Source organism: Phyllopteryx taeniolatus, chromosome 1 (genome assembly GCF_024500385.1).
Source record: "Phyllopteryx taeniolatus isolate TA_2022b chromosome 1, UOR_Ptae_1.2, whole genome shotgun sequence".
Lineage (NCBI taxonomy): Eukaryota > Metazoa > Chordata > Actinopteri > Syngnathiformes > Syngnathidae > Phyllopteryx > Phyllopteryx taeniolatus.
In genome coordinates, this window is record NC_084502.1 from 30,361,449 (window position 1) to 30,376,495 (window position 15,047).

Below are 15,047 nucleotides of genomic sequence, written 5' to 3' on the forward strand. Positions count from 1 at the left end.
CATGAAATCATGATACAATTTGTTTAATTCTTTACATTCTATTTCTGTTATGACTATCTGTCTTTATAAAGTACAATACTACTTTTTTTAAATTTGATTAAAGACTTTACAATTTATTTATTTTTTTATGGGAGGCTGGAACGGATTAATGGCATTTCCATTTCAACGGGGAACGATGATTTGAGATACGAGTGTTTTGAGTTGGTCTCAACTCGTAAATCAACGCTCCGCTGCTTTGTATCAAAAAGTTTCAGAAACACAAAAGATGAAGGGATTCCCAACACCCAAAAGGGAGAGACGACTCTTGCATGCGGATTGCGACATCTGCCGGGAGCCCTCCCTCCTGCACTCCTCCCCCACGAACCGGGTTGCTTCATTTGCGGCCATTTTGTCCTCTCGCTCACTTAGTTGATTGGGCTTTCGCGAGCTGTACTGGAGCCAATCAGAGGGAAACCGGACAGCGGCGACTACACGGTAAGGGAGAGCCGATTGAAGGCATTGGGTAGCAGCCTGTCAACACGGATTGGTTTGTCGCGGACCAACCAAATGACTAAACTCGGCAATGTGGACCAAAATCGAATGAGGCTTGCCCTTCTCGCTTGGGGCCTGCTCCCCAAATTTGTCTCGTTCCTTGGGCGAGCTAGCTGCCTAGCTTACACGCTCAGACAAACAAAGGAACGAACACGAGGAAATGGCCACACTCCCCACCCTTGAACGGCTTCGAGCCAAGTATTGCGGACTATTGGGAGTGACTTATTGCCTCTTTCGGGAGCAAATTCCTTCAAATGTCTTTTTAACGTGGCGCCAACATTAGAACTAGTTGCCCCCCCCCCCCTTATCCTTGTTTGAGTTTGCTAAGGCGCCATGTGGCCTCGCTTATCAAAACAACATTCCGTGTCTACCTTTGCCTCGAAGTTGATCATTTTTACAATGCAACGTTTAGATATTGACAATGAAGTGGTGCTGAATGATTCAATAGGCCAAGCAGTTCGCAAACCTTTTACACCTTGTACCACCCCAAAAAATAATTGGCTCTCCATGTACCACTGTAATGAACAACATTGAAATACAGGAGCGTAGTAGTCCTATACATTTTTTTTTAAAACGAGATAGAGGTTGTATTCCTGAAGTTGTAATATAACAAGGTATATTTCCAAGAATAAAGTCCACATTTTGAAAAATGTAAAGTTACACAATCATAGTGTTATGAGAAAAAGATTATATGACAAAGTTGTGATATTATGTGGCAAACAACACCCTTAGGTTTACAGAAATAAAGTTGAAATATTTACGCCTCCTGCCCGAAGATAGCTGGGATAGGCTCCAGCACTCCCGCGACCCTTGTGAGGATAAGCGGCTCAGAAGATGGATGGATATTACGACATTTTTAAAAAAATCCGAGACTAAAGATGGAATATTGGCAAATTTTATGATGAGAAAAAAAATCTATATTGAACAACATTAGTTCTTTTCACATGAAAAACACAGATTGTAATTTATGAGAATAAAGTAAAAATATGTTATATAATTTTACAGGAATGAAGTAAAAATGTTCTAAGGCTGACCTAAGTAATGATTCCTTTAAAATTTATTGCACATAAATTTTAATAAAAATTGTACTTAAATAAAAGCTTTAAAACAAACATTACTTAAAGATTAAATGCAAATGTATTAATCTTAAAAGTTAAATACAACTGAACTGTACTCGGGGAGGAATTCATTCTTGTACCACTAGAGGGAGCCTGTGTAGGACTGGTGGTAGTGGTACCAATCACTGCAATAGGCTATTGGTAAACATATATTAATATTTTTTTGCTTTGCCTAATTATGCTAAAAAAACAACTTGAATCTGACGTTCCAAGGTCTGGAAATCACACATTGACAATAAAGTAATTTAAATGTTTTATGTTCTTGAGTGTAGAGTCATCGTACAGTAGTTTACTAGTACTATGTACTCTAGTACTATGGTTTAAACTTTAAGTGCTGTGGTCTTTTCATATTTTTTACTCACTTTTGTAATTTTCATTTTTTTTTAAAAACATATTTGTACTAATTTATTTTGTTGTCATTTTATTTTTCATCATATTTAATTTTATTTTGCATCGCTATGATTAAAATTAATGACTGTAAAAAGATCATACATATTTTAATACACTGTATATATTCATATACATACAACTCTGGCAAAAATCAAGAGACCACTGCAAAATTATCAGTTTCTCCGATTTTGACATTTATAGTTGTATGTTTGAGTAAAATGATTTTTTTTTTAAAATAAACTACTGAAGAAATAACTCCCAAATTGCAAACACCAATATTTTCATTTAAAACAATTATTTCATGCTTCCCTACACAAGTATGGAAAGTATGGAAAATAGAAACTATTGTATGGAAAAATATTTACGTTTCCAATGCTGTTACAACAGCTCTATTTTCGCAATCAAAACGTTTGAATATCTTTTAAAAAAATCGATCTGTCTCTTTATTTTATTTATTTATTTTAAGAGGCTTGGGAGTGCAGCTACAATGTTTATGTGAGAGCACACGGTATTTGGTATATTATACCATTGGTGAATACTCAATTCTGATTGGCTCAGAAAATGTAATCAGTGTACATTATCATAATGTACACCCTTCGAACATCTCAAGTACCGGTAGTTCCTGTGAAAGCATCATTACATTGTTCCAAATGAATGGGTAGCATCCTTAGCTGGTAGACTAAACGAGCAAGCATGGCAAGGTTGACACAGTCAGATTTTCTGATAAGTAAACATGAAATACTCTGAGGACAGAAATGAGCAAATTTAAAACAATAATGAGTGATTTACTCATTTAGTTTATTTGGTGATTACAACACATTTGATGACTGGGATGCTGCTGAAGAATTGAGGGAGAAAATTAAGAGATGAGCGGCACAAAGAGTTAACACCGAAAGATTGAAATCTAGTCACAGACATGAAGGAGGAAATCAACGCCAAGAAAACAACAAAATAGGTGATTAAAACGCAGAGACACTTTCTAGCACAAAAATGGAAAAATATGAACTGAACATTTCAGCACTGATGTTTTGAATGATACTCTGTGACAATTTGATGCTGCCGTCCAGTCAAGGAAGACCCACAGAGTACAGAGTTGCCATCCTGAGAGCTTCTATCAACCATCACTTCGAAATATACTGAATATATGCGTGATAATCAAAACTGATTCTATGGTCATACCTGTGGTTGTTATTTAACATTGTCAAAGTAGATCTATTTGCTGGAGTACTGAATAATGAATTGGTAATTTCATTAATTCTTTTCGTTGGCAAGCTTGTTTGGTCTTTATTTGCAGTGTTTTTACAATTTTATTATTATTATTTTTTTTACAGTGCTGTATATGAATGCGCAATATTTTAAAAGACTGGTTATAATGAGGTTGTGTCACCCACTCCTTGTTGTCACTTTGAGTGACATTTGGTAGAATTGGGTTTAAAAAGTTTTAACATTGGGTACTATACAATATGAAAAAAAAATTAAACCTGCAGATAATCCTGTGAATAGCTGTGTAAAATGCTATTTGAACTTTCTGCCAATGTGTGTTTCTATAGAAGGACGGTGTGGTGTGTTGGCTAAATTGCGATGGAGCAGTACACGGCTGCCACCACGGCGACTGGAGAGCAGATTGTAGTGCAGACTGCCAATGGACAGATCCAACAGCAGGTGAGCTGAATCACCCTTGTCTCTTGAAAGGCTCGCACCACCACCAGCGCCCGAGTTTTAACAGTTAACTTTCAGTTAAGGCTCCCAAGCACACAACCTTGACAACATGACGATTGAACCAAATACATTTTTTTCCGTTATGTCCAAGATAGACCACAGTCCCTGTGACTGTCACACTGTTTTATTTGTAATTGTCCAAACTGTCACCATCATAAACCCTGCGGAAATGGTGGACGGGTGGTTAGCACAGCCGCCTCAGAGTTAAGGTGTGGGTTCGAATCCGGACTCCCTTCTTCCTGTGTGGAGTTTGCAAGTTCTCCCCGTCCTTGGGTGGGGTTTCTTCAGGTACTTCAGCTTTCTCCCATATTCCAAAAACATGTTTCTTTGGTTCATTAAAAATTCTAAATTGTCCATAGCTTTGATCGTGAGTGTGAGTGGTTGTTTATCTGTATATACCCTGCAATTGGCTGGCGACCAGTCCAGGATGCCCAAATTCAGCTGAGATAGGCTGCAGCTCACCTGTGACACTAATGGGGATATGCATTATAGAAAATGGATGGTTGGATAATTTCCGTAATTTAGTATAATACGCATCACCAAAATTGACCCAAAAATCTGGAAAGCCCTTCTACCTATTTAAAATTGCGCACCATTGATATGCTGTATTTTATTCGGGGTTTTTTTTCAAAGAAAAAATCTGCTGTGTGTGCATCTGCGGATGTAATTCTGATTTTCTAAATACAGTATTACGGTAGTCTTACTGGCTTTGTTGCGACTGGGTGCCATGTCTGCTGTGTCCTGGGATGACTGGGCAGGTATAAAGTAGTTGAATGCTCCACTCGGAGTCCACGGGTTTTGATTAATCAAGTCGTTGTTTAATAGTCGGTGTATACTCCACCGGCCGTTGTTTTTTTTTTCGCTGCCTGTCGCAAGTTTATTGATGCTAGCAGGCAACTACATGAGTTAGCTGCGGTAGCTAGCGGCAAGAGTTAGCTTGCTTACGTAGCAACGCAGAGTAGCACTACAAGAAGGAATGAGTTCCGAGTGAAACATCTTAAAGGTAGCCAAGTGGAAAGTAAGCGGTAATTTACCAGATATTTGGGGGGAAAAGTACATAGTGATGGCCCACGCCGACGTAACACATGGACATGTCCAGTCCTTGACCCGGAAGGCCATCCAGACAGATGTGAAATGGCGGTGCCCACGAGGACGCCATGATTCTCAGGTGAGCAGTAAAAATGTACTGTATATATACGGTACATTTGTAACATTAGATATTACATATCATATTGGAATAAAAGTACTGTGGTAGGTAGTAGGTTGACGTACTTCCCCTATGGAACTAGGGCTGATTAATGTATTCCACATGTTAGTTTTTGGTGTGCTGTGCTACTTCTGGTTGACTTCCGTTATTCCCTTTGGAAAGCGTTCTTTTACTCGACATTTTTAAAAATATAGATGGATGGAAATATTTTTTTTATTTACGGGGGAGATGTGCTCTTTGAAGTGGCAGTACAAAAATAAAAATCTGCCCTCTAGTAAACTAAGACGCCAAAACGCATGCCATCAGTGGACGGCAACAGATATGATATTGTAGTGTTGGAGGACTTCCCAGTATGCCCTGCACCATTGTGTAAATAGTTTCTGAGAACGTTGTGTTTGTTGTGAGTTAGTTAGTTGCTCGTTATTGGCGGAGGTTAGGCAGCAAGACCTGCCACAAGTTAGTTGTTAGCTGTGTTTATTGTGAGTTAGTTGTTAACTACCGTATTTTCACGGCCATAAGGCGCACCGTATTAAAAGGCGCAGTCTCAGTTACGGGGTGTATTTCTGCATTTAACACATGCATAAGGCGCACCGTATTATTGGGCGCAGGCATGGTAAAACATACGCTAGCTTAAAACATACGGTAGCATGCATGCATGCTAAAACAATGTTTTTAAAAAGGCAGCGGGAGAAAAACTGAGTTCGGTTGTACTTTATTGAAATATTTAACAATGTACTCACGTTATTTTTTGATCAATTCTCATCCACAAATCCATCAAAGTCCTCATGTTCTGTATCCAAAATGAACAGCTGGGCAAGTTCTCCATCAAACACGGCAGGTTCGAGTTAGTCTCGTTGCCGTCCGAAAGCTCGAACAAGCATCCACAATCCATTCACAAATTGTGGCGTAGCTCGCCCGGCGCTGCCTCCTTGTCTTAGTAAAGATGTGTTCGTCATGTGTCATCCATGGCTCCCACGCCGGTCGCAACTTCACTTTGAACACCATGTTTACAGCGATGTCCAGTGGTTGGAGTTCCTTCGTCAAACTCCGAGTTATTGCACTTAGTCGAATGGTGACCAACTCGGGCCACCTCGCCTTGTTTCCGCGGAAACTCAGCTTCGTCTTCTTGACTTGGCGAAGCTCGTTTTCCTGCTTCCTCCACTTGCGAACCATGGATTCGTTGATCTTGAATTCTCTCGTGGCTGCTCGATTCCCATGTTCATCCACGTAACTGATAGCTTGCAGTTTAAACTGTGCTTTGTAAGCGTGTCTCTTCGTAGGTATCATTTTCGGGGGAGTCCTAAGCCAAACCGATGCACATACCGGAACTATATACCTACTGGGGGCGTGTCTTTAGCTACCGCTGTCACGCGCACCCTTCCTCCTTTACGTCCGCATGCTGTCCTCAGTCACGTCCGCCTTCCTCTATATAAGCAGCCTGTCGGCAGGAAATGCTCCCAGTCAGTCAAGCAGGGCGCTCATTAATGTCACACAATAACATTTACAGATTTTGGAACTCCGTGCACACATAAGGCGCGCTGCATTATAAGGTGCCCCGTCCATTTTGGAGAAAATGTAAGACTTTTAAGTGCGCCTTATGGTTGTCCAAATACGGTATATAACAGCATTATTTTTATTACAACCATTCGCACACACATTCACACTTAGAGGCAATTTGGAGTCTTCAATTAAACTACAATGCAAACTCCACACAGGCGAGGACGGATTTGAACCCGGGTCCACAAAACTGTGAGGCAGATATGCTAACCAGTCGCCCAGATATGCTAACCAGCACGCCCTACGATAAATCAATTAGTCAGTTATTTAAAAAAGTATCCATCCATTTCCTATAAAATCAAGATGAAAAATGAATAAATGCATTTTAATTAACTATTTTAGGGAAAACGGCAAAATCAATTCAACAATGTTTCAGGATTCTTGATAATATAATGCTCAGTGGGCCAAATTAAAGAACAGAGTGCAAATATTTTGCCTACCCATGAAGTATAATCACAAGTTAACTATTGTGTTAACAAACAATCAAACTTTATTTCTTAAGTCTTTAAACACTTCTATAACTTTAATGATCTAAGTGTACATATATAAATGTTTTTTTAAAGATGAACTGTGTCACACATGTTTAAACTAAAACCGACGATGTCATGTAAAATGTTAAAACAACACACACCAAACACTTGACTGCTAACATAGCAGCCCAAGCTGTGGTTATTGGTCTTTTCACCTTTGTCAGCCTTTCACAATAATACTATAAAAAGCAAAATACACACACACAGTTAATCCTTTGAAATGAAGTGATGTCACGTATGAGTCCAACTCCAGATTGTCCACCTTTTTGGACCGTTCCATCACTGTTGATTTTTGTGAGGTTGCATTGTGGTGCCTTGCCCACAGGCGCAGGGCACAGTGACGGCTGTGCAGCTGCAAACGGAGGCACCCGTGGTGACGGCCTCAGGCCAGCAGGTGCAGACACTCCAGGTAGTGGTGTCTTGGCCGCCCTGTGTTAGTGGTGGAAGCCTTGTATATGACTCCATATTTGCTCTTCAGGATCTTACTCACATGGCATTTAAAAAAAAAAAAAAAAAAAAAAAATGGAATTTGGATTTTTTTCCCTTTCATTATGTTCAAGAAATGGGAAACAAATTCAAGTCATTTGAATGGGTATGCAGTGACTTGTGTTTAATTCATTTCATGACCACTTGTATCTCAAATCAGCTTTTTCCATTGAAGTGAATGGAAAAGCCAATAATCTGTTCCAGCCCCTTAAAAAACAGCAGAAAAAAATGTTTGTGTTTTTAAGCAAAATAGCATTCTGCAATATTGCATTGTATATAAAAAAAATAATATATAATTAAACCAAATGTAAAGAAGTAAACAGTTTGTGCACCATGATAATTCAATTGGCACTGTGCTGCTCATTCTGGTGCGTGCGCCTTGGCCACCAGGGTGAAGTATAATACATGCACATAATATACAGATTTGATGGTGGGAAACGAAGAACACTAAACTGCAGTAATATTAGTCATTTTGTGTATAAATAATATATGCCTGCGAGTATTATTAAATTTCCTGTCCGCATGTATTGCTGCGCCATTTGTGTTTAAATATCAATTGCTTAAAAGTTTATAACTACCGCTACATCGATGGAAGTTTTGTTAGCCCGTCTATGGCATTTTGAATTTTAGCATTAAGCTAGCAGATTTTGTAAGGCAGCGTTATGTAGGTTGCTTAAATATGCAACATGTAACTCTCTTTCTTTTATGTTTAGTTTTACAATAAACTTGAAGTGTGAAGGCAAAAAAACAGCTTGAAATAAACACAATTAGCATATTTTGGGAATAATTGCTCACTATCTGCCAAACTGCTGCTTGTTGCGAAGCAAAATCTAGTGGTCTTAAATCATTCCTTGTGACACAAGGCACACATCGCCCGAAAGAACGCTTGTATCTTGAAGAAGTCGTAACTTGGGTCACCTTGAAATTGGTAGTACTAAAAAAATTAAAATAAAAAAACAAAAAGTAAATGGATTGCATGGTGTACATGGTTCTTTTATTATTTAGAATGTTCAGTTAAACAGAAAAACACAGATGCAAGCGGTTCTATTATTTACGTAACTGTGGTCAGCTGAAGTAATAAATGACTCCACAACAAGTAGTACTTATGGTAGAACACACAATTTCCTTCTCAAAACGAAGCACACTTTTCATTTAACTGACATTTGATGAATGAAAATCAATTCAGAAGATCGGAATTGTCGTGTCGGTCTGGGTTACGTGACTTAACATTTTGACCAATTAAAGCACCTTGTGCCAAATAAATTATATTAATATACAGTAGTGCTAATACGTTTAAATATCCTGGCAGAATTTGTGAAATACTGGCAATTCTCGGGGAAAATATAACTAATGACCGAACAGGGACCATCTAATTCTTTTCTTCATTGCTATATTTTGATTGATGATTGTGCCATTCTGAAACGCCTTGAAGTTTAATTGAAAATTTAATTAAAAATAATTTTTTTGCGAAAACACTTTCTCAGGGTATATATAAACATATGAGCACAACTGGATACATAGGCCTACAGAAGAAACAAACAGGCAATCTCACTTTTCAAAACTCCTGCCATTCACAATGCCTTCCTTGTTCAAGTGGTAAGTGGCATTAGTGAATGTCGCCTTGATAATTCTAGACAGTCTTTGATGTGAGACAGTTGTGTTTTTTGTGTAGTCATTTTTAAATGGTTTTGATAATAGTCAGTATTGCAAAAGACTTTAATCAGATGGATCACATTTGTCTGTTGGCATTACATAATTGCTACCCTAAATATCCCCCAACAATGCCATGTAGTAAATTTGGAGTCATGTGTGTTTGCATGCAACAATCAGGGCAGATTGCTTTTATTTTCATGAAGCATTTGGCCCGCAGCATGCGTCTCCCAGCTGTCTGAAGTCACCGCATGCTGCTCACTCACCACAGCGTCTCGTGCGACGTCCGCCTGTGCCGTCATTTTGTGCCATGACTGCTTTTTATTGCTGTTGAAAACATCTACAAAGGGTTTTGGTTCAGAAGTGACTTGGATGGATCGATTGTCATGCACTTGCGAGATAGCAGAAACTTTTAAGTAAAAAAAAAAAAAGTGGAATATGTTGCCGCTAAGAATGAAATGTTTTACTGATAAATTGTGCTAATATTTCAGACTATTATGGTTTAGAATTGTAATGATGGTGACTCGTGTATTTACCGTCTCTTAATAGCAGTAGTTGCATGGGTCAAAAGCAAACAAACGGAGAAAGAAGTTACAAAGAAGATAAAGAAGAATCAACTCAGATAGACAGTGTTTTTGTATTTTTTTGTACCACTTTCTAATATTTATTTTCTGCGTATTTTGTGTATTTCTTTTAAGATTTTTGTATTTTCCAGATAATAGTTGTGATTTCTTTTCTGTCTAATATTGCGATTTTTTTTTTTTTTTTTTTTGTCTAGCATTTTTGTAGGTTTTCTAATATTTTTATCCAATACTTTTCTATTTTGTACAACTATATTTTGTGTGTGTAATATCTGGGTATTTGTTGTTCAGTATTATTGTATGTTTTTTAAATATTTGGATATTTTCATTAATACTTTTGTAGTTTATACAACTCTTTTTGGTCTCATGTTTGTATTTTTGTCTTTTTTGTTTTTTTTCCTAATATTTCTCTTGTATAGTATTTATTGTCTAATATTTTTTGTCTTTTTTTATAATTGTATATCCACTCATATTTTTCTTGTAATATCTTACTATTTTGTGGTTTTAACATTTTAATAATACAACAGTACCTTGACTTACAAGTACCCCAACCTGGGAGTTTTTTGCATTATAGGTCGTTGCCTGATCAATTTTGGTTTTGTATATTTTATTTGCTTTGTTTTGTGAGTCAAAATTTGAGTTATAAGCAAACTTCAGCTATGCCACCACTGGAGTAAAGTGAAAGAAAATGGTGCCGTTGTACTATAATGCCCTTGCATGTGGGTAAGGAGAGAGCCACAGCCACTCGCAAAGAGAAGCTGTAGTGACAACCCATGTCCAGATCCTGATGTTGCCTTGCCACTTAAAGGCACACATCCAACACACGTATACTACAGTATGTACAGAAATTACACTTCACAAAAACAAATTTTATTTATTATGTTTTTATACAATACGGTGCAATTTTTCTTTGTTAAAAACACGTAAAGTCACTGATGGTGTAGTGGTACACCCGCCTGACTTTGGTGCGGGCAGCGTGGGTTCAGTTCCCACTGTGTGAATGTGAGTACGAATGGTTGTCCGTGTCTATATATGCCCTGCAAATGACTGGCGACCAGTTCAGGGTGTAGTCCGCCTTTTGTCCGAAGTCAGCTGGGATAGGCTTCAGCGCACCGTGACCCTAACCAGGATAAGCAGTTTTGAAAATGGATGGCTGGATGGAGTAAATTGAGTTAGGAGCTCGGCCATAAACAAACTTGTAAGTCAAGGTACCACTGTATTTAGTTTTCATTTTTCACTGTTCAAATTTCTAATACTGCAATTTTTGCTTAATTGTGTATTTTTATGTTGTTTATTTTTGTACTTTTAGATATTTTTGGGAAAATATTTTCAGCATTATTGCTTTGTAGACAAGTGTACCTACTCTTTTGACTTGTTTAACTCTCTAATTAGAAAACCCCTGGCTCCTTTTTTTTTTTCCCTCCAGTGTGGTGGTTGTACTGATAACGGTGATCGTTCTTCTCACTTATTGTGAAATTTTCCTAGTGTTTCATCTCTGGTTGCCACTGACTTGTGCACATTCATTGTTGTACTCATCATGTGTCAAGCCCTTATCGCTCGTCTTTGTCAGTCAACCCTCGCTATTGGCAGAGGTTAGGCACCAAGACCTGCCACAAATAGCAAACATTTTAGGATAGTTTCTGGTAAATTTCCATGGGAAGTTAAACTGCGGTATTATTGAACATGTCTTTCATAGAACAAAAACATGAATGTTAAGATATTATTCAACCCCCACGACCCAACTCAATCAAAAATGAACAAAAATGCACCCCCCATCCAAAAATACAAACATTCAAAATGTTAGATGATAAGAGGCCCTCTCACTTTAAAATAAAAGTTTACATTGTAGAAATCTGCACATTTGTTGAAGGGATGTGCAATGCATTTGAATGAGGAATGGTATAGGAATATTCCCAACTGTACTTGCATGAAATCTGATTGTTTTAGTTAGGATCATGCCAAAATGTTTTTTCCCCATCTATAATTTTGTTCCAGGGCCAACCTTCAATTTGGTAAATTCCTGGTTTATTTCCATTATTGCCCATGGAAAATTTCCAGCTTGGAAAATTCCCTGAATTTTGCAAACCCTAGTTATTTGTCAGTAGGTGAGTTTACCTATGCCAGTTGGCAAGGGTTGACTGTACATAACAAAGATCTGTATTCTTGGGATAAAAGACAAGAGTGTCGATCCTTGATGTGAAAGCTGTAAAGCTTGCTGAGCTGCTGTGACAGTGCTGGTCCTCGCATGCAGGTGCAGGGGCAGCCTCTGATGGTCCAGGTGAGCGGCGGGCAGCTCATTACATCATCCGGGCAGCCCATCATGGTGCAGGCCATGTCGGGGGGCCAGGGTCAGACCATCATGCAGGTTCCCGTGTCTGGAGCTCAGGGACTCCAACAGGTGAGCGATGACACTCACATAGTGAGTGTTTGCATTCTGTGCACTGATATTGATGCAGTGTTTGTGTGTGTTGTGTGTTTGTAGATCCAACTGGTGCAGCCCGGTCAGATCCAGCTGCAAGGTGGTCAGACTCTGCAGCTTCAGGGTCAGCAGGGTCAGGCCCAGCAGATCATCATCCAACAACCCCAGACGGCCATCACCGCCGGACAGAACCAGGTGTTAAATATTGGTCAAAAAAGTTTAAAGGAGATGTGCAGGAGATGTACAGTCTTCCCTAGCTATATCGCGATTCACTTTTTGTGCGTTCAGGGCATTGTTTTGGGTTTTTTCATCGTATTGATATTGTAACATATATGAGTTCAATAAAAATGTAATTAATTTAGGAGAAAAGAATAAGATGGATCCGACGCCTGCGTTACTCCCGGTTTAGCGTAATTTTAAATTACAGCGTTATAAATCAAGCTATTTTATCTAATAAAGGGGAACCACGTCACATTTTAGATGTATAAAACTTCAGGACAAAGTGACGACAAACCTTTTATCCTCAGTTGCCATAATTTGAAGGTTGCTACATGAATTAGATAAGAGTTCTCGACAGCCAGAGGTTTTTCTTCCTCGAACCCAAACACACACAACAATGCAGGTAGTGAATTTTATGGAAAATTTAATGAGCTCTAACATGGGGAATCAACAGGGAAACAATACAGAGAGAAAAAACAAAAACAAAGGACAGACGAACATTGGCAAAGGAAACTGACTTGTGATGTGAGGTTGGGAGTGAGCATGGGATGACAATGCATTTAGCTGAGATTCCTGTTCTCATTAGTTTAAACCCAAATATGCACTAATCTGTACTTTTAGTAGACCGCAAGTTTGACTTAAGCGTGTTGACCAATTCAGGCAGGCGGGTCGACCTTATGGGGGTTGGCAAGAAAAGGGATGGTTTGGAGAAAAAGGAAGGAAAGAAGAAAAGACGCACTTCAGGTGCAGGATGGCCGGCGCGCTGGCAGTGTTAATGCTTGCCACGCAGTCAGGGAAAAACTCGCACTGCAATTACTTCACAACGGAGCCTTGCCCCACACCCAAAAGGGTAGCTTCGGGGAGTTGGCAGTTGGCCCGCCGGAGCCTATCCCAGCTATCATCGGGCAGGAGGCAGGGTACACCTTGAACTGGTTGCCAGCCAATCGCAGGGCACATACAAACAAACAACCATTCACACTCACATTCACATCTACGGGCAATTTCGAGTTGTCAATTAACCTACCATGCATGTTTTTGGAATGTGGGAGGAAACCAGAGTGCCTGGAGAAAACCCATGCAGGCACGGGAAGAACATGGAAACTCCACAGAGGCGGGGCCGGGGATTGAACCCCAGTCCTCAGAACTGTGAGGCAGACGCTCTAACCAGTGGAATAAAATATTAATTATTGGATTTGAGATAACGAGACCATTTTCCAACTTTGCACTGTCACGCGACCATCCTCTTTAATCCCTGTAACAAATGTTTCAAGTGTATGTGCTTGTTGAGAACACTAATATTTGCAATGTGGCATTTGTGTTGTGTAGGGTGAAACATTTCATCCGGTTCAGTAGACAACAGATTTGACATCTGACATTCAAATTAGCAGAGATACAGTCACTTGTGGCGTTCATATAAAGTTCTTAAAATATTATATCACATTCAAGTCCAGTGAAGATTGTGATTAGTTAATCCGGGTTAATGCCATTTGGTCTGGAGTTTTTTGGGGTCACAGTGCAATAGGGCGAGAGCATGTCAGTTACAATATTGTGGATTATTTTCTATATCATGGGATTTTGCAGTGATTATTTTTCCACACTGTGTTTCTGCTGACTCACATTGGAATAGACAGAAGCCAGAAGGAAAGAGTGTGCAAAAGGCAGAGAATGTCCAAAGTTTAAGAACATTTCACAGAAGCTTAAGTGCATTGTGCCTTTTGCAAAGTATATGCATGTCGCTTTAAAAATATCTATAAATAATACAATAAATAATTGATTGCTTCTGCGTGGATTTGGTCTATTGCGGGGATAGTTTGGAATGTAATCCCCGCGATAAACTAGGGATTACTGAATTATACATTTCCCCCCATCACAATTTAAACGTTATGAAATTCTTGGGTCCATTTTGAGGGGGTGATTCTGTCTCATGCAAATGAGTCACTGCTCAGCCCCCATCCCCATACAGATGGGCTAATATAGATTTTGGCTTTTATTATTGTGACAACCGGGCGGAACTAGGATGTTGCAACAAAGCAAGGGATGCTCGGTGTTGCTAATTATATTTAATAACCTTTCTAACCCCTCTAGCAACTAGTTTTCCCCAAAAAGCCACTAGCAAAAAATATAACTTTTTGTGGTGTTTTTGGAGAGTCCCTACAGAGCAGATGTTCCCCCCGCAGCTTATGCGCAGCCAGCATTGTCTCATTCAACTCCATCCCCACATAAACCAAGCGCCCATAAAGATTTGATTTCTATTTTCACTGGTGGAGGCAGCACTTCATCACCAAGCAGCCCAATTACACTTTGTCAATAATATTGCATGTCCGTGCATGTGGCGCATGCAGTGGACACGACTTAAGGCAGGAGTGTCAAACTAATTTTTGTCACGGGCCACATTGCAGTTATGGCTTCCCTCGGAGGGCCGTGATGACTGTGAACCCATATAAAATATTCTCTCATATAATGACATATACACAACAAATTGATGGATAACTAGTTTTAAAATCAGAAGCCAATAAAAAATGTTCAACTATTATTACATTTATTTCAAAAAGGTGATTGGTAACATAAAATGCTTGCAAAATCTCAACATTATACAAGTAAAGACACAAATGTTGGTATTTTCACAAGAAACATGAAGTC

The 15,047-nt window shown here is 39.1% G+C and overlaps 1 protein-coding gene across 6 annotated transcripts in view; it reads left to right on the top strand.

Moving 5' to 3' along the window:
• Positions 1-319: 319 nt before the first annotated feature.
• Positions 320-15,047, top strand: part of nfyal (nuclear transcription factor Y, alpha, like) — a 28,574-nt gene continuing 13,846 nt past the window's right edge. For 2 of the 6 annotated variants that reach the window (XM_061788049.1, XM_061788067.1), the window contains exons 1-5: positions 320-474; positions 3,590-3,701; positions 7,378-7,464; positions 12,021-12,167; positions 12,252-12,383. In XM_061788049.1, coding sequence (XP_061644033.1) covers positions 3,621-3,701; positions 7,378-7,464; positions 12,021-12,167; positions 12,252-12,383 — 447 coding nt within the window. In that variant the 5' untranslated portion in view covers positions 320-474; positions 3,590-3,620. The remainder of the gene's footprint in view (positions 475-3,589; positions 3,702-7,377; positions 7,465-12,020; positions 12,168-12,251; positions 12,384-15,047) is intronic. The other 4 variants (XM_061788057.1, XM_061788076.1, XM_061788085.1 and 1 more) reach the window with 2 other exon arrangements.